Source organism: Filicampus tigris, chromosome 2 (assembly GCF_054856515.1).
Source record: "Filicampus tigris isolate MCC_2025a chromosome 2, RoL_Ftig_1.0, whole genome shotgun sequence".
NCBI classification, from domain to species: Eukaryota; Metazoa; Chordata; class Actinopteri; order Syngnathiformes; family Syngnathidae; genus Filicampus; species Filicampus tigris.
The window spans coordinates 857660-879187 of NC_141218.1; the positions used below are offsets into that span (position 1 = coordinate 857660).

At 46.6% G+C, this 21528-nt stretch overlaps 4 protein-coding genes across 6 annotated transcripts in view; 1 reads left to right on the forward strand and 3 right to left on the reverse strand.

The window, feature by feature from the left end:
- Window positions 1-7671, reverse strand: part of chd3 (chromodomain helicase DNA binding protein 3) — a 32652-nt gene extending 24981 nt beyond the window's left edge. The window contains exons 1-13 of one of the 3 annotated variants that reach the window (XM_086024258.1): window positions 7375-7671; window positions 5235-5356; window positions 4978-5160; window positions 4755-4882; window positions 4422-4675; window positions 4191-4330; window positions 3989-4130; window positions 3752-3921; window positions 3266-3520; window positions 1549-1773; window positions 1208-1431; window positions 161-292; window positions 4-103 (exon numbers count right to left, since the gene is read on the reverse strand). In XM_086024258.1, coding sequence (XP_085880384.1) covers window positions 4-103; window positions 161-292; window positions 1208-1431; window positions 1549-1773; window positions 3266-3520; window positions 3752-3921; window positions 3989-4130; window positions 4191-4330; window positions 4422-4675; window positions 4755-4882; window positions 4978-5160; window positions 5235-5356; window positions 7375-7546 — 2247 coding nt within the window. In that variant the 5' untranslated portion in view covers window positions 7547-7671. Of the gene's footprint in view, window positions 1-3; window positions 104-160; window positions 293-1207; window positions 1432-1548; window positions 1774-3265; window positions 3521-3751; window positions 3922-3988; window positions 4131-4190; window positions 4331-4421; window positions 4676-4754; window positions 4883-4977; window positions 5161-5234; window positions 5360-7374 lie in introns of all 3 variants that reach the window. The other 2 variants (XM_086024256.1, XM_086024255.1) reach the window with 2 other exon arrangements.
- Window positions 7672-9448: 1777 nt separating this feature from the next.
- naa38 (N-alpha-acetyltransferase 38, NatC auxiliary subunit) lies at window positions 9449-11211 on the forward strand. The gene is made up of 3 exons (XM_086024260.1): window positions 9449-9877; window positions 10423-10567; window positions 10654-11211. Exons 1-3 carry the CDS (start codon window positions 9842-9844, stop codon window positions 10794-10796), a joined length of 324 nt encoding a protein of 107 aa, XP_085880386.1. The 5' UTR covers window positions 9449-9841; the 3' UTR covers window positions 10797-11211.
- On the reverse strand, window positions 10879-15918 carry dnajc3b (DnaJ (Hsp40) homolog, subfamily C, member 3b). The gene is made up of 12 exons (XM_086024259.1): window positions 15534-15918; window positions 15337-15447; window positions 14999-15123; window positions 14846-14920; window positions 14625-14768; window positions 14370-14551; window positions 14178-14297; window positions 13992-14097; window positions 13206-13326; window positions 12959-13091; window positions 12556-12704; window positions 10879-11776 (listed from the first exon to the last, which is right to left on the reverse strand). Exons 1-12 carry the CDS (start codon window positions 15616-15618, stop codon window positions 11631-11633), a joined length of 1497 nt encoding a protein of 498 aa, XP_085880385.1. The 5' UTR covers window positions 15619-15918; the 3' UTR covers window positions 10879-11630.
- A 344-nt stretch (window positions 15919-16262) lies between these two features.
- On the reverse strand, window positions 16263-21480 carry cldn15a (claudin 15a). Its single transcript, XM_086017016.1, has 5 exons — window positions 19233-21480; window positions 18991-19155; window positions 16807-16888; window positions 16636-16743; window positions 16263-16559 (listed from the first exon to the last, which is right to left on the reverse strand). The coding sequence occupies exons 1-5, from the start codon at window positions 19447-19449 to the stop codon at window positions 16463-16465; spliced, it is 669 nt and encodes a 222-aa protein (XP_085873142.1). The 5' UTR covers window positions 19450-21480; the 3' UTR covers window positions 16263-16462.
- Between the last annotated feature and the right edge of the window lie 48 nt (window positions 21481-21528).

The window sequence follows — 21528 nt, forward strand, 5'->3', positions numbered from 1 at the left end:
CACGTCAGTGACGGGCGAAGCGGGAGAAGGCTCGTCTTCGCCCTCCTGACTCTTGGTCCTCGTCCGCCGCGGTTTGTCGGGGTCTTCCTTTGTGATGGCGTCCCTACAAACACGGCAGGTGAGCTCAGAGCGCATGGCCAAAAGGAGTCGACGGGCGTACCTGTGTCTCCAGTAGTTGGCCTTGTAGATGACAAAGTCGGGGATGTCCATGTGGTCTTGTTCCCAGGTGCACTGGTCATAGGTCAGATCTCTCCACTTCACCAGGTAGTGGTACGTCCCCTTTTTATCCACGCTGGCACACAGTACGACATTTAATCATATTTGCTAGCATGTCTAGATCATATGCTCATCCTGACTCATCCAATCTAATTCAGTCCTCAGACAATCTATGCAAATCAGAATGCTCCGATACTAGGACACAGATACCGCTTCACCGGCCTGACACCTACACGTCATGACAACCCTTTTAGCCGACTGCAAATGAAGCCCTGCAACACGGATGATGAACTCGGCTCAAAACTTGTTTGAGCCAAAGTCGGCTTTGGGTTTTTGAACAATGTCGGATTCAAATCAAAAACATCACAATTGCAAGACAGGATGACATCATCAAGTACCTCTACTTGGTATCAGCGAGCACTCAAATGTACATACTTAAGCTCGGTCTGAAAAAAGTAGAATCGGTGCATCACACAAGAATGGAAGGAGCAAAACAAGGATGTATGAGAAGAAGGAAGAAAAGAAGGACGACAGAAAGGAAGGAAGGAAGGAAGGAAGGAGAAGGGGGGCAGAAAGGAAAGATTTATAAAGGATGGAAGGAATGAAAGAACAATTGCATGAAAAAGGAAGGAAGGGAAAAAGGACGGTAAGGACAGAAGGAAGGAGAAAAAGAATGGTGTGAAAGCCAGGAGGGAAGGAAGGAAGGAAGGAGAGAAAAGGGGAGGATGGCAGGAATAAAGGAAGGAGAGAAGGACGGATGGGAGGACAGAAGCATGGCGTGAAAGGAGGAAAGGAAATAAAATGAGTGAAACAGCATGGCATGAAAGGAACGGAGGAAATACGGACGGAAGGAAGGAAGGAAAGGAAAGGAAAGGAAAGGAAAGGAAAGGAGCAAAGCAGGGTTCACATGTCTGAAATGATATAGTGGAGGTTGAACAATCTCAATGCAAAGCGCGTTGAAGGGAAAAAAAGAAGCCTTGGCACAGCTGACCTGTGATTGATGATGCGATGGATCATCATCCACTCGGGCTTGATGCCGTATTTGTAGTACTTGTCTTCCATGAGGGCGTATTCCGGGTCTTTGGCGCGCCGCTTCTCGCTTTTTGCCGCCCCGCTCTCGTCCTCGCCGCCGGAGCCGTAGTCCAACCCGGGCGGCTCGTCCATGTCCGTCTTCCTCTGGTAGTTTCGGTACATCACCGAGTGGAAGATCTCCAACTGGGGCGGGATGTATTTTATTCAAATATGATCATTGCATTTTATTTTTTGCTTGAGATGAAAAAAAACACAAAAAACCCCCAAAAAAACAAGTTCATGGGTCCCATTTTGTTTCACCTGCAGCTCAGTGATCCACGTGCAGTGCCAGTAGGACTGTCCCACCAGCTTGACGAAGAACTCCCGCTCAGCTCGGCCCTTCATGGGCGGCGGCGGCGGCGGCGGCGGCTGGTCGGGCTGCGGCTGGTCGGGCGGCGCATCCGGCGCCGGGACAGGCACCGGAGGCGGGGGCTCGCCCCACCGCCAGTGGAGGATCTTTTGCACGCGTCCTTTGATGGGCGGGCACTAGATGAAATGAATCAAAGGTGCGGATCAGGGGGGGACGAGAAGTCGGCCGGCAGCTTTAGTTAGTGTTGTTGTTTGTTTTTTGGTTTATTTTGCAAGCCATGGACAATTGTGTTACTTAGGGGTTGTGATTATTGGTTGTAGTTTCAAATGTTATGATTTGAATTAGTATTCTTTTAATTATTACTTTCATTATTTTTATTACTATCGTTCAAATGTTATCTTGTTTTTATTTTGTATATTTATTATTGCTGTTTATTTATTTATTCTTATTATCATTATTTTATTATTAAAATTAGTATTTTTTCTTTCTTTTTTCTTTCTTTCTTTTCTTCTTATTACCCTGTTCATTATTATTGCGATATTACGACTGTCCATTTTGTATTATTTTTATTTATCTATTCTGTTATTATTGTTCTTATTCCCAGTAAAAACAAAAAACGAGGCATGTTTTGAAGGGCTTTTATGTGAGTTGTTTGTTTGTTGCTTCAAATAAAAACATTGAGAGAAATGCTCAACGCTTTATTTGTTGTTGTTTTTTTGTGGCTCCTGCTGGGAAATACTTTGTTACGTTACTTCAGATTTTTCAAGAGGAAGGAGGAAGGACAGAAAGACAGAGAAAAGCATGGAAGGTGGAAGGACTGAAACAAGGTGAGTATGAAAAGAAGGAAGGAATAAAGAGAGGAAGGATAATGAGAGGACAGGAGCGAGGAGGATGAAAGGAAGGATGAAGAAAGCGAGGAGTTAAATCAGGATGTGATAAAGGCTGGTATGAAAAGTGAAGGACGGAATTAAGGGAAAAGGAAGGCAGGAGTGAAACAAGGACACACAAAAGGAAAGAACAAAAATGATGTGAAAGGAAGCAGGGATGATGAAGAGAAAGAAACATTTGATATGGAAGGAAGGAAGGAAGGAAGGAAGGAAGGAAGGAAGGAAACAGTGCGGAGCATGACAAAAGGCACATTTCCCAGAAGAACTACTTCAATATGTTGCTACTTCTACTTTACCTACTTTATTTGAATTTGTACAACTTACATGGAAGAACATAACCTGGAAAAATGCACACAAACAATGTTTATTATGAGAAATAACGCAAATCTCAAAAAGGGGGGAACATTTTTTCCCCTCGATAAGCAAGGAGGTGAAAAGTGTTTGCAAAATTGGAACTTTGTGAGGGCTTTTTTGTCGGCGGCCACGTTGGCCAGTGCTAAGCGAGAGGAGGCGCGAGAGGAGGCGCGAGAGGAGGCGCGAGAGGAGGCGCGCGAGGAGGCGCGAGAGGAGGCGCGCGAGGAGGCGCGCGAGGAGGTGCGCGAGAGGAGGCGCGAGAGGAGGCGCGAGAGGAGGCGCGCGAGGAGGCGCGCGGGGAGGCGCGCGAGGAGGCGCGAGAGGAGGCGCGAGAGGAGGCGCGAGAGGAGGCGCGAGAGGAGGCGCGAGAGGAGGCGCGCGAGGCGAGCGGCACGCGTGCAAGCCGGCGAGCGTCGGAGGAACTAACCGTGCAGCGTGGACACAACCACTCTCCATTGGGGATGTCTGGCAGTGGAGGGTTTAGACAGTGGATGTGGTAGGACGATGTGCAGGTGTCACAGCACAACAGTTCACCTCCGTCTTTACACACCCGACAGAACTCCATGTGGTCGTCGTCCTCCTCCACCCCCGCACCCACCTCCGACATGCTTCGCTCCTCCGCGTCCTCCTCAAAGTCCTCAAAGTCTTCGTCTTTTGCTTCCCACTGGATTCCTTCTTTTTCCTTGTGGGGGGGGGAGAAGAGGGTCAACGTCAAAGCCTCACGAGATCGGGAATACACGAAAATAGGGACGGAAAGGAAAAAAATTCAAAGAAAAGCTTTTTTTTTAAATATATCAAAACAGATATATACATACCTCGAGATACATATACATCGAGATACATACATATACACGGATCCATTTTTGCCATTTTTGTCTGGTTCAGGCCCTACTCCAAACATGTCGGGACTCACGCAGTGAGGGCAGCTCCACTTTCCCTCGGGAGCCTTTTCCAGCTCGGGCTCCAGGCACACCAGGTGGTACGCTCGCGGGCACGTGTCGCACAGGATGATCTCGCCGCCCTGCTGGCACACCTCGCAGTAGTCCTGGTGGTCCGTCTCGTAGCCGTCGGCCTCCTCGTCACCTGCGACCGGAACGGTGACGCAAATGAAAAGCCTTTCAGCCGAGGAGGCGCTGCGGGCCACGCTTACTTTTCTTCTTCTTTTTGGCCGGCCGCCCGCGCTTGTTCTTCTTGACGCGGCCGGAGCTGTCGGAGCGAACCGAGGAGCTGTGGACGCTGGAGTCCTCCCGCTCCGAATCGTCCTCGTCCACGTCCACGTCCACGTCGTCGCTCTGGCGGCCACGCGGCAGGTTAGCAGCCGGGGGTTGCGCGGAGGCCGCGCGCATACTCACGGAGCAGCTCTTCTTCCTCTTGGCGCACACTGGGGACAGTTTGAGACGAATGGGCGCCATCTTCTTGGCCTTGGCTGCCGCCAAGGCCTTTTTCTTGTCGGGGACTCGGGGACCTTTACTGCGCTTCTTGTAACCTGGCCCTGCACAACGGAAACCCAGCGTTGTGTAACTTATCAACGGCTTTTATTTGATACGTCTATGAACGGGCTGAAAAGAGGGGCCAAGACTGACCTTTGCCTTCTTTAGTCTTGGCCTTCCGGATGGGCGGCGGCTGCGGCGGCGGCGGCGGCGGCGTAGGCACAGGCGGTGCGGTCGCCGCGGAGACCTGCTCGGCGACGGCGATGGCGGCGGCGGCGGCGGCGGCAGCCACGGCGGCGGCGTTGCCTTTGAAGGGGTTGTTGAAACTGAACTCCCGCCACTTGGCCCCCAGGACGGTCATCATCTTGGACATCGGGATCTTGGGGTTCTTCTTGGCGATCATGGGCCTGGCAAAAGCACAAGTTGGAATTTGTCAACAGAAACTAAGAGCTCCAGCGGCTTGAGCCTGAGGACCCTGAGTCGCACCTCATAAACTGACTGAAGGCCTTGTAGTTGGTAAGCTCCCTGTAGTCTTCCTCGGTGAAGGTATGATCAACATCCTCCAGACCCCACTCCTTTGCCAGCTGGGCCGAGGTCTTCTGCTCCACAGGCTGCTGAGAAGCAACCGGCAAGTGTGACCGTCACAACCAGAATTATCATTTACTCTCACAGAGCCTGCACACTTTTCTTTTTCTTTTTTTTTTTTTACCCTGGCGGTCTCCTCTTGACTGCTGTCTCGGTCCTCATCGTCTTTTCTCTTCCTCTTGGTTTTCTTCTCCTTCTTTTCTTTGTGCTTCTTCCTCTTCTTCTTCTCGCCAGAGCCATAGCCGCTGGCGACGCTGTCCGAGTGGTCGCCAAAGTCCCGCGCCGAGTCCCGCTCTACATCGCTGTCCTGAGCAGACGATAAAACGGTGAGGAGCGGCTGATGAGATCAAGCAGAGTCAAGAGAGACGCGGTCCCACGTACGATCTTCTTTCGCTTTTTCACCCTCGCGGGTTTCCCTTCTTTGTCCTTCTTCTCGCCGTCCTTCTTTTTCTTTGGCCGGCCTTTCTTTTTGCACGGGACCTCCCTGTCAGACGTGTCCGCCTCTTCTGGGGAGAAAAGACAATCGTCAGAAAGGAACATACGATCTTGGATCCACCGGAAGTCGTAACTCGCAACAAACGCTCGTTCGTGGCAACATCTTCAATGGTCATCCATTTTCTACAGGAATTGTGACTGACTTTTGGTCGAGTGTTGGGTTACGCCCTGGACTGGTTGTCGGCCCATTGCAAGGCACATATAGACAAACTTTGAGTCTCCAATCAACCTAATGTTGGACTTACACCTAACAATTTTCACAGTTCCACACTAAAAACTGAAACTCAGAAGGGAGTTTTAGAGCATCACTCCAATGTGACGGCAGTCACATTGCGCTCCCGACATCTTGATCGTTTAGCGTAACGTGGTCATCTCAAGCGTTTTAGATCAGTCTTTTCCTAGTCTTGGCCTTGCGACAACATCAAACGTGTTTGATATTATTGCAAGTCTTTCAGTCTTTGCGGTGACATGACACAATCAACAACCAATAGATGAGCACTAGTAAAAACCAAAAACAGGACACTTAACAATCACGAGAGCAGCACGGAGCACGGACGAAGGGGAAACACCAGCGGAAACGTCACTGCTCCAAAGAAAATGGACTGTCAGAAAGACGAGTGGATGGTAGAGCTGAGCTCAGAAGAGCCCGGCCTGTTCGTTATTTGTTGTCGGCAAAATCTTCTGCTTCTGTTGGTTTCTACCCAGAGCACGAAGGGGAAAAAATTGTGGGCAAAAAATGCCGAAAGGATCTAGTCGTAGTCTTGTAAATAGTGACCCTGAAAAATTCACTATTTTTGTCAAATCTCAGTCCAAGACGAGGGTGTCACTCAAAACTCTAAAACTTGTCTTTAAATGTGAGCAGGTGTGAGATGATAGTTTCCCAAGGGTCTTTTTCAAATCTTCTGTACAGGTAGCATAAGATGCATGTTTTGGAAAGTAGAACCAGAACAAAAATCCCACAAGCACGGACAGAACATAAGCTCCACTCAGGAGGGCTGTAAAAGAGATTCGAACCATGAACCGCAGACATGCAAACCGCAAGGCCCACCGTGCTGACTGGAAACATACAGTTGTTCAATACGTCTTGATCAAATTAACACTTAAGTGTGATTCAGTACTACTGTTTGTGTCACCGGTTGACTCAGGTGGTTAATTTTTGGTTCACATCTGGACAGAAAGGCTTCATAGGAAAAGTATAAAGGGGCGACATGATAGCCTGGAGCAAAGCATTTGAACCTGCAAGCTGACTCACATACTGAAGCGAAATTTACAACAACCAAAAAACAAGAAAAAAAGCGAGGAAGACAACAAACGTTGATTGTGTCTACCTCCACCTCTTCCAGCTCGCCGGCTATCCTTGTGGGAACGCCGCCAACGGCGCGTCGAGGGGCGGCCGCCGGGCTCACTCGAGCTCGGGGACTCGTAGGCCTCGGCGGTGGAGCGGCACGACCCATCGGGGGGGCTCGAACTCGGGCCGTGTAGGTCGCGAGGGGGTTAAGGACCTCGCCGTTGGAGCTCATTTATCATTCTGGCACGGCGGCGGGTTCGAGTTTGGCCTCGTCGAATCAATCTTTGTTGTTACAAACATTAAGGCGCGACTTTTGCACACCTTTCACTTTCACCGCCAGAAACTTCTAGAACTCATCAGAATTAGACTCTTGTGGGGGGGAAAAAAGTGTGAAATAAACACGTCGGGAAGACACCCGCGAAGCAGCCGCAAAGCCGTTACGAGAGACATTTGTGTGTGGATTTCACCCGAATGCGTTTGAACGCATCACGAAAAATGTCCTGGAATGCTGTCATTCCTGTGACACGCGTGTCACCGAGTAGGGTGGGGGGTGAGGAAGATGACACTTTGGCCGTGGACACAAAACTTCCCGAGCAGACCGAGCTTGTTTAGTGCGCATCACAGTGCTTAAAACGTCTCTCCCCACCCCAGCTGATTGATTTGCAATGCGGCTGCCAGGACCAGGCGCCCAAACGTCGGTTCCAAAGTGTTGTTTTCATCCGGGACGCCTTCACGTACCTGGCGCGGCTGCAGTTTGCCGAGGCGCCGCCGGCGAGTTGATGTCGCTTCTCGCTTCTAATAAGTCTCCGCCGCCGCCGCCGTCGCCGTCGTCTTCTTCCTCAAAATCTCCTCCCTCGGAATGAAGCGCCGTGCCCTCGTCTTCCTCACAGGCCCGCGGAGGATAGGACATGATAGTCCTCTCATCGGGATCCCGTCCTTGTGTGCAAAACAAAAAAAACAAAAAAATTGTATCGAGCTGTTTATTTAATATTCAAATCGGGGGGGAAAGTGAGGGGGGGCATTTTACACTAGGCAGAGACCAACAAAGATGGCCGCCCTCTTATATTTATTTTTTAACAACCCCCCCCCTCCACACACCCCCCAATAAAAAAAATCCCCTTACATAAAAAATGGCTGACTTTATTATTTCAGCACCCCCCCACACAAGGCCCCCCACCCCTCGTTTCACCCTGTGCGCCCCCTCCCTCCTCAAAAATCTCCACATTGTTACAGGAGAAAGGGGGTGTGCATGCGACTTACATTCATATTACTTGTTTGTGCCCCCCTCCCGGACTGAGAATGTCTGTGTCCCTCCCTCCCCCTTATCCTCAGACTTGTGGTGTCACTTTCTGCATTGCAGAGCAAATCTATCAAGCATGGCCCCACCAGTGGATAAAAAAAATGATTGGTTGTGTGCGTTTGTGTGTGTGCGTGGGTGTGTGTGTGTGCTGAGAAGGGATCAAGAGAGAAAAAAAGGGAGGGGGGGAGGGGGGGCAAAGAAAAAAAAATCTGCCGCAGCCATGCCCAGACTTACATCAGATTGTATTGCTTAAAAAATTAACCGCTTGTGGTGAGGGTGGAAGTCAATGAGAGAGGATGCGATGGCAATTGATCGAATGCTAACAGTTGCTTGGGAAGATAGCAGCCCGAGGAGGGAAATGGCTAAAAAACATTGAAAGAAAAGGAGAGGAAAAAGAAAAGAAAGAAATAACTAAAGAAAAAAAAGACCCAAGGCCATTTGAGTTTTTTACATCTTGCAATGTATTTAGACGTGATTTCTAATGAGAGGGGATAAAATACTAACATGCTAACTGGTAGTATGCTAACACAACTAAAACATTTTTTTTAATAAACTATATAAACAAGGAAGGAAGGGATGAAGGTAACATGAAGGAAGGAGTGGGGGGGTTGAAGCGAGAGAGACAGGAAAGGAATGAAACTTGGAACGACAGAAGAAAAATGTATGAGGTGAAGGATTCAAAAAAAGAAAGAAGGGGGATGGAAGAAATGATGGATGGACGGAAGAAGAGGCAAATGGTAAGGCAAGTGATGAAGGCTGGAGGATGAAAGGATAGAAGAAAGAAAGAAGAAAGGTGCTTTATTGGGAGTGGGATGAAAGCAAGGGAGCAAGAAGAATGGAAAAAAGAAAACACGGTCAACATGAAAAGAAGGACGGAAGGGGAAATAGAAGGAAGAAAGAATGGCAAGAAAGAAATCAAGGAAGGATGCAAAGAAACAGGGGACGATAGGAATGATGGGTGGCAGGAAAGACGATGAAGGAAGGAGTGGAAGGGAAACAAGCATGTGTGACGAGAAGGAAGGAAAAAATGGAACGATCAAATTAAGGAGAGAAAGAGGAAAGGAAGGATGATGAAAGGAAGCAATGAAGAAAAGAAGGGAAGACAGAAGGAAGAATGGCAAGGATGGGATGTATGGAAGGAGGGGCGATGGAAGGAAGAAAGATGAAGGATGGGTAGAATGTATAGGAAGGATGGAAATTAGAATATGTAATAAAAGTAATAAACAAAGGAAAGAAGGAAACAAGGAGGCATCAATAAAAGGATGGTTGAAAAGAATGAAGAGGTGAAGGGAGGAAGAATGAAAAAGAGAGGGAGGGAGAATGAGAGGGAAAGAGGAAGGAAAGATGAAAAAGGAAACTAGGATGGCATGAAAGGAGGCAAGGGGAGGGCAGAAGGGAGGAAGGATAGGTGGAGGGATGGAAGAAAGGTGGGGCTGAAGAATGAGAGCATGTAAGAAGGACGTATGAAAGGGAGGAAGGGGTGGGGGGTGCAAGGAGGGAAGGAGGGAGGGATGGAGGCAAGTGAGGATGCTAGAAGCAATTAGAGAAGGAAAGGAAGGAATGAAGCAAATCAAGGTCAGAAAGGAGAAGGAAAGAAGGAAACATGGATTGTAGGAAAGGAATGAATAAAAGGGTGGAGGCGGCTCATTGCTATGCATTTCCTTGCATGATTTCCTGATTTTGCAAATGTAGTAAATCAGAGTAAGTCAATCTAAAATCAAATCAAAGTGTTGTCATAAAAGCAACAAAACGTGTTTCGGAAAAGGAAATTCACTTAACAGCTAGTTTGTAGTCCATGTCATAACCACCGGTGACCACTGACGGTCGCTGTTGGTCAAGTTTCGCGTAGAAAATGTCTATCTAACAAATACTTCCGGCAGCAAACCACAGAAGAAGAATGCACAGATGGCGACAATCGAGGAAAACGGATCGTCTAATCACGTATGTTTATTTGGCCTATTTACGTTCTTATGGTTATTATTATTAAGCTTATGGTGCGGTGTTTAAAGCCGAATACGCGTGTCTGCTTCCCGAAAAGCGACACTCCGGCGTTTAGCAATTCTGTCGCTCACGAATTTACGGTCAGGTAATTCAATCAAGACAAATGCACGGACATTTTAACATTATTTCGGTTCGTATGTTGTAATTGTCACTTCTAAGAGCCATTTGTCAACGAGAGCCTCTTCATAATACATGACCTACTAAAAATGAGTAGCCTTCCTTTTTGCCAAGTGAATTTGAGTCAATCAAAAAATCATGTAGCTCGACTCGTTGGTGATTCTCGCACGTTTTAAACCGAGCACCACCTAAAATAGTACACAACTCTTCACGTTCCACCATAATGAGCATTAAAAACTACGGAAACACAGTTGTAAAAAATTAACTCCAAATATATTGTGTGTTAAAGTTAAATACAACTGAACGATACCTCAATGTACTGTACTTTCTGTACTCTGAAACAACGTGACGTGTCCTCATCATCCCAGGCGAGGCAGAAACTCCAGGGCCTCTTGAACAAAAACATGAGGATCCGGATGACTGACGGCCGGACCTTGGTGGGTCTTTTCCTCTGCACGGACCGGGACTGTAACATAATCCTCGGGTCGGCTCAGGAGTTCCTCAAATCCAAAGGTGACCACGGAAGCAGACTTGAAGCAGGGTTGCTTGGCAGTTATTGAGTTTCATGTCCCCCGCCCCCCCCCCCCTCTTCTTTAAAGACACTTTCTCCCAGGGGGAACCCCGAGTTCTGGGCCTGGCCATGATCCCAGGTCACCACGTTGTGTCCATTGAGGCCGAGGCTGACATTCTGGACGACACGCAAGCTTTCAGCGTGAACCACTCGGAAATGAAAGGACTATGAAGAATGGACTCATGCTTTTGTTAGTGAATTAAATATTGTATGTCTTTTCAGCGGAGTCTCAAATTCAGAAGAATACTCAGGATTTGAGAACATGGAGCTTTATTCTCTTCGCAGTGAAAAACTCCAGTTATCCCTGTAGAAGGAACAGTCAGAGAAATACATATTTTATACTTGCCCCCGTGTTTGGTGGGCAACCAGTCCAGGGTGTGCCCTCCTCTCCCCCACAAAAAAAGCCATCTGGGATCGGCAGCAACTTGCTTTTTATGTATGACGCAAGCATCAGTAACTTTTTTTTGGGGCGGAGGGGGGGGGGGGGCATTTAATGCAGTTGAGCCGCTGCATCAGATTGACAACAGAAAATGCAAGATCACAAACAAAACAAACTCAATAAATAACTTATGTTCTCCTCCATAAATTACAGTGTAACTTTTTTTTTTCTTAAAGAATTAAGTACGGTGCTATCGTAACTTAGAAGTTTTCAGAGCCCGGCCTCCCGTGTCTCACTGTACTTCGAAGCGTCAGTCATATTCCTAAGACACTTTCGGCTTGGCATTAGTTGCAATTACAGAGCCATTGTTTGGAAGATAGTGCTTTTGAAAATAAAAGTGCAGATTTTGAAATGATAAAAAGGAAATACTTGTCTCTCAGCATTCAGTTGTCCACTTGATGGCATCAGTCAAATTGGTTTAAAAACATGAATGGCACATAAAACATGAAAAAAAAAAAAATACTCCTAGTGGCAAAACCAAGTGAACGTTGCAGTTTTTAAGTCTCGTCAGCCATTTTTGTTTTGCTATGGACCGAAAACACCGTAACGGCGCTCGGGGTCGTCCTCTATTGGAACTTGAAGTGGAAGCTGCCTCCCGACTCGAAGGGGTTGAAAGGAAAAGGCCAGGCGTGGCCGTTGTGGCCGCCGCCCTGCTGCTGCTGGTTCTCCGGATCCAATGGATCCTCACCTGCGTCAAACTTCTGCCTCATTTCTGAAAATACAAGGAAAAATAACGTTTGAAGTGCTTATACAAATAGTCGAGACTGGACCGGCTGCTCATCTATCAAATGTTCAATAAATACAATACTGTAAACTGCTAGGAATGGTGGAAATGAAAATAATTTACACTTTATCAAAAAGGGTGTTGTAATTGACTGATGCCACAAGATGACGACACAGCACTTAAAACTGGTATTCAGTTTACACTTGGGAATGCGGTCTGTAACAACACAAAGAATAATGGACAACATATCAGCACCAAGTGTCTACACAATCATGAACCCAAGTTAGATAAATTACTTTTCAGTAGTTTAATATTCAACACAAACAAATTACCTTCCCGAGGCTCATCAAGTACTAACAATACCGCCGCTGTCCGATGAACTCAATTCAACTATCCTCAATGTAAACTCAACTTAATTTATCTGAGCTCAACTCAGTTTGAATCGACTCATCTTAAAATAAACCAACTGATTAACTCAAATGAACTTATTTTCATTCAAGTCAACTTACCTCCATCTTAACTCAAACCAACTTCATTTACCTTCACTTAACTCAATTTCACTTCACGCAACTGAATTTAGCTCAAATACACTAAACCTAATGCGTTATTTACGCCAGTAGGCCAACATTAGCATAGTTGCCTTAAGAACCGGAAAGTCAAACCGACATGACATCGTGTGTGTGTGGGAAGGGGGCACTAGCACACATATAGCGAATGCGAGTTTACGAAGCAGTGGCTGTCATTTTGCTTGTGAGCGGATTCCCGACCTGGGTCGGTGAGGACCTCCTTGGCCGACGCGATGTCGATGAACTTCTTCTCGGCCTCCTTCTTCTCGGCCTCGGACTGGAAGTTGTCAGGGTGCCACTGCTGCGCCAGCTTCCTGTACGCCTTGATGATCTCCTGCTTGTTGGCCGCCCTGAGAGGAGAACTCAAAAAGTCAATCAATGACCCAAGGTCAAAGAGCAACACAACATTAGCAATGCAGCTATAAATCCGATATTGTTTACTGCAACACCGATTCATTTATTGCTTGTGTTTGGCCTTGACATAAATACATATATTAAATGGCAATATTGAGGGGTGGCGGGGAATAAGATTGAAGAAATCACAATTGGATTATTTTTCAATAATGCTAATACAATCGGTTGTTTGCGCGTGCTGAGGCAGTACCGGCTGACGCCGAGGATCTTGTAGTAGTCTCTCTTGCGGGAGATCTTGAGCAGTTTGCGGGCTCGATCCAGTCCTTCTCGGATGTCGTTGCTGTCGCCGTCAAACTCCTGCGCCTCCTGGTAGTCCTCCACGGCTGTGGTGGCGGTGGAAAAAAAAAGAAAGAAAGCAAGAAAGAAAGAAATCGACATCCGAGTGAACGACAGCGCCACCGTGTGGGGGGAGCTCGCGGCTCACAGGCAGGGTCGACCTTTCTCGTAGTCCTGGTTGAGGATGAAGGCCTCGGCGCGGTCGCGCAGGATCTTGGCGTTGCGAGGGTCCCTCTGGTGCGCCTCGGAGCACACGTCGATGGCCTCTGTGGCCGACTTGAGCTGGAAACGGACACATATGTACTCGTGGTGTTGTGCAAACTGTCAAATTATTGCTTATTTTCATACTGTAGCTGTCACACCACTGCTAACAAGCTATACTAATATATAAAGATGTAACAAGTGATTGTTTAATTGACGACTAATCACCAAATGTAACAAGTCATTTTTAATCCATAACTAATTCATTATCAAATTATTCAACGACTATTTTGATCATCAACTAATTGTTTAGAACAAGGGTGCCCATTGGGTGGATTGCAAAGGGAGTGTTTGTAGTGCTCCTGGCATTCAATCAATCACTGGCAGCCCTCCCAGTTTTATGCTAATGAAATACCTGCCTGTCAACGGTAGTGAATGAGTTCATTTCGATTAGCTCAAATGATCTTTTTTTAAAAATCATCTTTACCCAATTCCACTAACCTCAATTTAACTTCACCCAACCAAATTTAGCTCAACTGTATAAAACCCATCGTATCCCAATTTAACGCAATTCAACTGAACCCGATTTCATTTAACGCTAATACAGCTAAAACCGAACCCAATTTAAGATAGCGTTTTTTGGACTAAAGGGATGGAAAGGTTTTTTCCCAGCGATTCATCGATTGCTTGAAAAAAAAGAATGGTTTGTCGAATCCCCGCTAACACCTGGCAAGACAGTGCCTCACCTTGACGAGACAGAAGCAGATCCTCTCCTTGGCCAGGTTGGTGTAGTATGACACATGTGGCTCCGCCTTCATCGCACCCTCGTACTTGTCAATGGCGTCGCGGTACCTGGGGGCGGGGGGGAGCGGAGGGGCCGAGTAAATCGGGGCTTGGCGGTAGAGAGGCCAGCGGCGCCCATTGTACGCCACCTTTCCGCCTGGACGAGCTCCTCGGCCGAGTCCAGCTGCTTGCTGAGCTTCTTCACTTGCTTGTAGTGGCCCAGGCACTCCTTGTCGTCCTGGTCCAGCTTCAGACACTCGCGGACTTGGCTGCGCGCAAGGTAAGAGGAGCGCGAGTGGGGTGGCTGGGCGACGAGAGCTCAGCGCGGGGGTCCGACTCACTTCAGAGACTCCTGGTGTTCCCCCAGGCTGTAATGTAGCAGGCTGAGCTTGAGGAAAGCGGCGCGGTTGTCGTTGCGCAGCCGCGTGGCGGGCGCCAGGTCCTGGATGGCCTTCTGCGGCTCCCCCGTGCGGAGGTAGCAGTCGGCGCGGAGCTCCCGCATCTCGGGATCCCACGGCGAGATCTAGCAAGCGGCTTGACAATCAGCCGAACAAATAAACGCTCAAGCCTAATCCAGGACCCCGTTTTCGAGGTACCTCAACGACTCGCTCCAGCACCGAGATGGCGCCGCCGTAGTTGCCCCGGTGGTACGCCGCCCGGGCGTCCTCCTGCAGCTCCTGCAGGTCTTGGGCTCTCGCCAGCTGCTCCAGTGCGTCCGCGTGATCCGGCGACGGCCTGAGCTGCGGAGCGGAAAAAGGAGGAAGGTAGTAGAGCCGCTTCAATTTGGGCCAGCTCAAAACTCCGGTGTTGTGCTCACCACCGCTTCAAAGTCGCCACGGGCCTCCTGAGCGTTGCCTTGTTTCAGAAGGATGTTCCCCCTCTGCAGTCGGGCCTGGCACAAAAGGACGCAAGGGAAGAAGTCATGTCACGCAAACGAAGGGGATACGTGATTTTTTTTTTTTTGTCTTACGGCGAGGAAGTCAGGCTTGAACTGGATGGCCCTGGTCAGGTCGGGGAGGGCCGATCTGGACTTGCCCATGGCCAGGAACACGGCGGCGCGTTTGTAGTACGTCAGGTAGTTTTTCGAATCCACCTCTGGACACACCAAGACATGCCAACTTCAAGTCTCGTTTTCGACATTTCAGCAATTAATTCCACTGCATTTCACATCAGCTTCAGCTGAAATGCAACAAATTCACCTCAAAGTCCACATTTGTCGGTCAATTTAGACCATTGTAAAAGTTAACGTTTATACTTTTGGGGGGAAGACTCGCTTTGGGCTTGCATGAGCGATTATGGTGAGCTTACCTACAGCAGAGTGGTAATGAGACAAGGCTTCGGCCAGCTGACCGGCTGCCAAAAGTTTGCGGCCCATCTCCAAGTGATGCTCAATCTCACCGCGGGTTGCGCCCAAGACGCCTGGAACACAACGTTGCTCGTCTTTTAAAGGAGAAAGAAGACAAAAACAAGGCAAGGAGTTGACACGGCGACGTGCGGTGCCTTACCGTCTAGCTGTAGGTCCAAGATGACAGAGAGCAGGGACAGGGAGCACAGGACCCCGCCGAATGCAGTCAGGCGTCCCCGGTCCATAGCCGCCGATGGTTTAGTAACACACGAAACACGACGTCGAACTCATCGAGACGCCATTCTGCAGTTTAAGCTTCTTCTCCTAGGACCAGACAGCTAGCCGAGCGAGCACTGTATTTACGCTCACGTCCGTGCTCATGTTCCGTGTGGAAAACAGCGATCGGAGCAAGGGTTCCCTCAGCAAACATGGCGCTTTGAACGCAACGTTACGCAAAAAGTATCCAGAAAATTACGATTCAAATAAAAAAATGAGTCCAATTTATATAGTTTTTCAGTTGACACAAGGACGGACCCACCTCCAAAATCTACGGAAAAATAGTAAACATCTTTTAGGTGTGTATTTGTTGACCCCGCCCTCCACGCCGACTCCTCAACGTGATTGGCCCACGCGGTAGCACGTCGGCATCCGGTTGGAGACGCGGCCTCTTCTCATTGGACAACAGGCACGTTGCGTCCACGCTCAAAAATAACAACAAAAAGCATGTCCCACAAGAAAAAAAAAAATAGTTCAAAGCGACATTTCCTAAATAGATTGCTTCTAAATGTTCTACATCACAAAAATGACTTGCTTCTTTTCATTTGCTGGTGATGCGTTTTGATTTGCTGTTTTACGACTCAAATGATAAAATGACTCAGAACCCAAACCATAGTGTTCAACACGTACAATACGTTTATTGTGCAATTGTGAAAAAAAATGTACAAAAAAACAAAAATCGAGAATCAAATGAACATTGAATTTGACATAAATAACATTGCAGAAAATTGAGTACAAAATGTGACAAAACAATGCATGTATTCCACTAGAAAATGTAATCATTTTTAATAAGTATAAAAGGAAAGACTCTAGTCAAACGTACGCATTTCGACCATACGTGCTGGCAGCGACACTTCTGGTCCGGGCTGGTCCAGAATAAACGGTGCCCCTGCTTTGATGAGGAAAAGGGCTGCGGATTTCATAAAAACATGTCAAGGTGAAATCCAATCCGTTTTTGAGTTTGAAGCGGGGACGGCGTCACTTACTACTTTTCCTCCGAGGCCATCCTGCAGGAGCACATGAGGCACGCCCCCCCGGCGATGGCCAGCACGGCCGAGCACCAGCCGATATAGAGCCCCTCGCCGATTTCGTACCTGCGATGACAGAAACGCCAGGGTCAGGGTGCCCCATGTTGTTTCGCCACGCGTCATTCGTACCTTGTGCCGGGAAAGAACGGGTCGAAAAATTCCTGGGTGATGTTGAAGGCGTACCAGGACACTGCCACCATTGTGCACAAACCTGAATAGAAAAAAGAAGAATCACAAACCTAATAAAAAGTAAAGAAAATATAAATGACCATTAAGGAAACAAGAAGATGATGTAAAAGGTGTAACGGCTGACACAATTTGGACAGGAATTGCATTGTCATATTTTGCAGATTTGATGACACGCTTCCACATTTATCAACCATTTCCAGAGTCCAAATTTCCTACTCAAGCAGGGCATCAGGTTAGTATTATTATTATTTTTACCTTTCCATAATCCTCACTATTCCCATCATAAAAAAAAAAGAATTTGAATTCATGTAGAAAAGTTAAAATTTTACCTCAATTCAAATTTCTCAACTGCATCAAACTGTTCGTAGGTCAAAAGATTTCCTACAATTCAAGCTATGCCATTAATTTGAGATTGAACAAACACTCATTCGGGATTCCACATTTTCACAAATTACTGTAAATTTTTTTTAATTTTTATTTTTTTAACAAATGTACCTCTTGTAATTTAGATTTTTTTTTTCTCAAATTCTACTTTTACATTTCACAGTTTGGAATCAAGTTTCCACACACAATTTCTAGCCGACAATGCCACCATTGTGCACAAAACTCATTTTTTAAAATTAATCATTAAGGACACAGCGGCTGCCAAACAAGTCCAAAGTCTGACCGGAAGAATTGATTTTTATAAGCCGTAAAGCACGTCTTTTATTATCCTTAAGGTGTTTTATAGCAGTCGTGCTCGATGATGCCCTTTTTTTTTTCTTGCCGCTCACCTTGAAGCAGTGATTCCCAGTCAAGGATCATTGGGGGAAATCATCCAATTTCGCTTGGTTGGTGCAAATATGATGATTCATTTACTACAAATAATGTATATTTGTTCATCTATCTACGCCTGCAACATATAGTGATAGGAAGAAAAAAAAATACATACAATAATTGCAAAAAAAAAAAAAGAAAGATTTTTAAAAAGGCGCTATAGTGGGGGCACGACTAAAGATCGGCAATATAGTGGCTGCTTAGGACGGACCCCGGCCGCAAATCCGTGAAGTTACCACCCCACCAAAAAAGGTTTACAATTGCCTATGGATGCTGGCGAAGCACTACTTTTGTCTAAATGAAGCTCATCAACTCACTTCAACTTTGGTTCAAGGAATTAAGATGTGACAATTTGGCGGCAAAGCACTACTTTTGTGTAGATGAAGCCTTTCAACTGACTTCAACATAGTTCCTTGGCACGAGGATGACACAAGTTGGCGGCAACTCACTTCTTTGGTCTTAATGAAGCCCCTCGACTGACTTCATTTGAGTTCCTTGATGGCGCCGGGAGTTTATTCCCATGGAAAGTTTCCAAGTTGAAAACTCGTGGAATTTTGCAAATATGTTTGCTCCCAATATCTATTGTGTGAATTTGCAAGTCATGACTATACGTACAGCACCAGTATTCGCTCGAGTACTCGCAGATACCGATTACTGATACCACCAGTACTTTTAATACTTAACATTGAAATGAACACATTGAGAGATAATTGCGAACAAAGACTTTTGATTGGCCAATGTGTCAAATCATCACAGTATGGTGACAAGGAGGACTCAATGTCAGATTTTTTTGTCTTAAGTATGGATGGCTGGCATCAGGAGCTTTCACGAGTGCCCCATAGATCAAAATAAGGAGATATAGGCGCAGTACCGATATCTACTCTGGGGAAAATGATTTTTGCTATTTCAAATATGCACCTAGGCGCCGTAAAGATTGAGGAAACGCTACCTTAGGAATTAAGTTGATGGGCTCCCTCTAGTGGCAATAAGTATGTGGCAATGTTTGGAAATTAATAATAAAACCTGTGTATCTCAAATGCGTCCCTACAACCAAACACACATAATCACAAACTGAGGTTTGCTGAGGAGAGCTTAATCAAACTGCTGGAACGGAGAGCGCGGGTGGTGGTATGCCTGGTGAGCAGCGAGCGAAGATACGACCCCACGTCTTGCCAGTGAGTGTTTTATAATCATGGACCAGCGATTTTTAAAAAATGTAAATATACATTTATAGATTTTCAGAATCAAACCTCTCATTGCATTTTTTGAGGTGGTACTTGGTGCAAATTTTGAGAGGCACTCCTCTACCTTGAAGGACGAAAAGGACGCCGGCGGCGCCCGCGATCCGGCCCTTGAGCACGTAATTGTCGCCACCCGCCTTGGAGCACTGCACGCCCACCAGCGCCGCCACCAGGCCGAAGGCGCCCATCACCACCGACGTGATCATGAGGGCGCGGGAAGCCTGGACGTAACCTGGTACGGGGGACGACAAGCTTATCAAAAATAAAAAAATGTTAAAAACCCCCCCAAAGTCGCCGGTTCCGACTTACCGTTCAAAGCGAGCAGGGACGGAAATTCCCGGCAGTTGTGAACGCCGGTGGAGTCGGTGGCGCAGGACATCCAGAGATTCTCGTAGATCGTGGACGTGGTGATGACGTTGCCGTCCACCGTGGACGTCTTCCAGTAGCGGTTGGGCAGCGCCACGCCGACCATCACCCAGCCCAGGAAGCCCAGAACCAACGCCACCACTTCCACGGTCGGATCCATGATTCAGCCCCGCCCGCCCCGCCCACCCTCAAGGTCCAAAAGCGGCGAGCAGGAAGCGACGTCCGGAAGTCAATCAAACCATCGGCTGCGATGGCTTGCAGGAGAAGTATGAACGCTCACCAAAGACATGGATTTATATCACCTGCTCTCTCCGCCCATTTACACACACACACACACAAACACACGCACACACACGGAGGCATATCTGCTACCACTTAACACCCCCGAAACGTAACAGGTGTTTATCAGCTCACGCAGAGTCCAATGGTCATGCGAGCAACAAAATACACTATGTCCTTTTTTTGGGGGGGGGATGGGGACGGAAATAAATCAAATAAAAAAAAATATGATCAACAATAAAAAAAAAAAGATAAAAAATAACAATAAAACGATAAATCATCCAGATCCTGTCACATCACATTGTTTTGTCACATCCTGATTGAATCTAAATCCAGAGTGACATGAATATACATATGACTTATTATCACTGTCATTATTATTTTGTATCTTATCTATGAAAAAAAAAAAAATTCTAAGACTTATTTTAAAATAAATTGTCAAGGTGGATTTTAAAAGATGGATTGGATGATTTCATTGAAAAAAATGCTATTATTATTATTTAGATTTTCCAATTGGCTGTCAGAGTTGAAGCATTAACTTGGAGATGAATTGAACTTTTATAAAGCATGACATTTTTTTACTCAGTGAAATTGACTTTGTGCAGCAGCTGAGCTGCGCTCACTTTGCATCGGAGCCAAACTTAGACGAGAGTGACTGGCACCAAGACGGACTTGGTTTAAAAAGTTGCCGCCAAAAGAATTTGCGCACGTTGCAAAGTCAAATACTAGATTAGTTGTACGTCTTCGGCATCTTAATTCGGAGGCCTCGAGGGCCGCTATCCGACACCTGTGGACTAGACCATTTCCGAAAGCTCTATTCTGACCTATTGGATTCTGAAATAGGTCGTAAAATTTGAATCATTGTTGGCAGGATTTTTTTTTTTCCCTTTTACAATGGGGAGTTGCTTGATTTCTCTGCGGTGTCACTGACCACAATTCAAACAAAAGGCAGCAGACGTTGCTTCGCAAAACAGCTCAAGCCGTAAATATTTACGACGGGGCAGGATGCACTTGGCAAGCCATTTTAGATGATCAACACGCCGCACGCCGATGACACCAATAAATAGATCCTCTGTCAATTGTATTATTTTAGTAGCAACCAAAGTAGGCCGTTAAAGATCGTTTGGAGGCCGCCACTTGGAGATACGCTTGTGTTTTTGTCACCTCGGTGAATCACAACTGTGGCCTCCCTCGCGCTATCAGCCAGCTCATTAATCGTGACACACAAACAGAGAAGGCGTGTTGGCTAAGCCGAGACCTTTGCCATGCCGTTGGTTTCCCGCTCCCTCAATTTAAGCCGAGAGGAAACTAATAGCCCGGGTAAATATTGCAAAGCCCCAAATATGGCACACAGAGCCTCAAAACATCGAACATTATTTCGGTGGAAAGAAAACTTTTTTTTTTTTTCCATTTCCATACGGTCAAATCAAAATACGAAAATACATATAAATACAAATATCAAAAACTTTCAAAATATTTTTTTATATCATGTTTACAAATGAAGTCAGACCCTCTTACGTTAACGTTTGGAAAAAAATATGTTAAATTCCTGGGATTGAATAGCTGGACTGTGAAAAGACAACCTTGGCAGTGAACGAGTTAACAGTCTCCAAAAAAAGAATGGAAAGAAGTCACGCAATCACATTTTTATAAAATAATCCACCTAAGTGTTGCCGTTCAATGACTTTTGCATTTAAGTTCATCATGAACACCCTTTTTTTTTATTATGATGGAAAATCACTCGTTTGTCACTTGGGAGTTTCGGTGCTGCTGTCAGGTGAGTTAATAAGTAACACACCACGAGGCTGATAACCACACACACACACACACACACACACACACACACACACGATGGCGTCGTAAATCAACGTTGACAAATTTGATTTCATCTTTGGGTCAATACGATTACGAGACCAGCCAACTAGGCCAAGTCATGTTTTTTTTTTTAATACATGTTTTT

Coding starts and splice junctions, on each gene's coding strand:
- naa38 (XM_086024260.1), top strand. CDS start 9,842: ATGGCGACAATCGAGGAAAACGGATCGTCTAATCAC. Junction 9,878..10,422: donor AAAACGGATCGTCTAATCAC/GTATGTTTATTT, acceptor TCATCATCCCAG/GCGAGGCAGAAACTCCAGGG. Junction 10,568..10,653: donor GGAGTTCCTCAAATCCAAAG/GTGACCACGGAA, acceptor TCTTCTTTAAAG/ACACTTTCTCCCAGGGGGAA.
- dnajc3b (XM_086024259.1), bottom strand. CDS start 15,618: ATGGACCGGGGACGCCTGACTGCATTCGGCGGGGTCCTGTGCTCCCTG. Junction 14,769..14,845: donor GTGGCGACTTTGAAGCGGTG/GTGAGCACAACA, acceptor TCCGCTCCGCAG/CTCAGGCCGTCGCCGGATCA. Junction 14,098..14,177: donor GAGCTCGTCCAGGCGGAAAG/GTGGCGTACAAT, acceptor CCCCGCCCCCAG/GTACCGCGACGCCATTGACA.
- cldn15a (XM_086017016.1), bottom strand. CDS start 19,449: ATGGATCCGACCGTGGAAGTGGTGGCGTTGGTTCTGGGCTTCCTGGGC. Junction 19,156..19,232: donor GTCCCTGCTCGCTTTGAACG/GTAAGTCGGAAC, acceptor CCCCCGTACCAG/GTTACGTCCAGGCTTCCCGC. Junction 16,560..16,635: donor ATGGCCTCGGAGGAAAAGTA/GTAAGTGACGCC, acceptor TGAAATCCGCAG/CCCTTTTCCTCATCAAAGCA.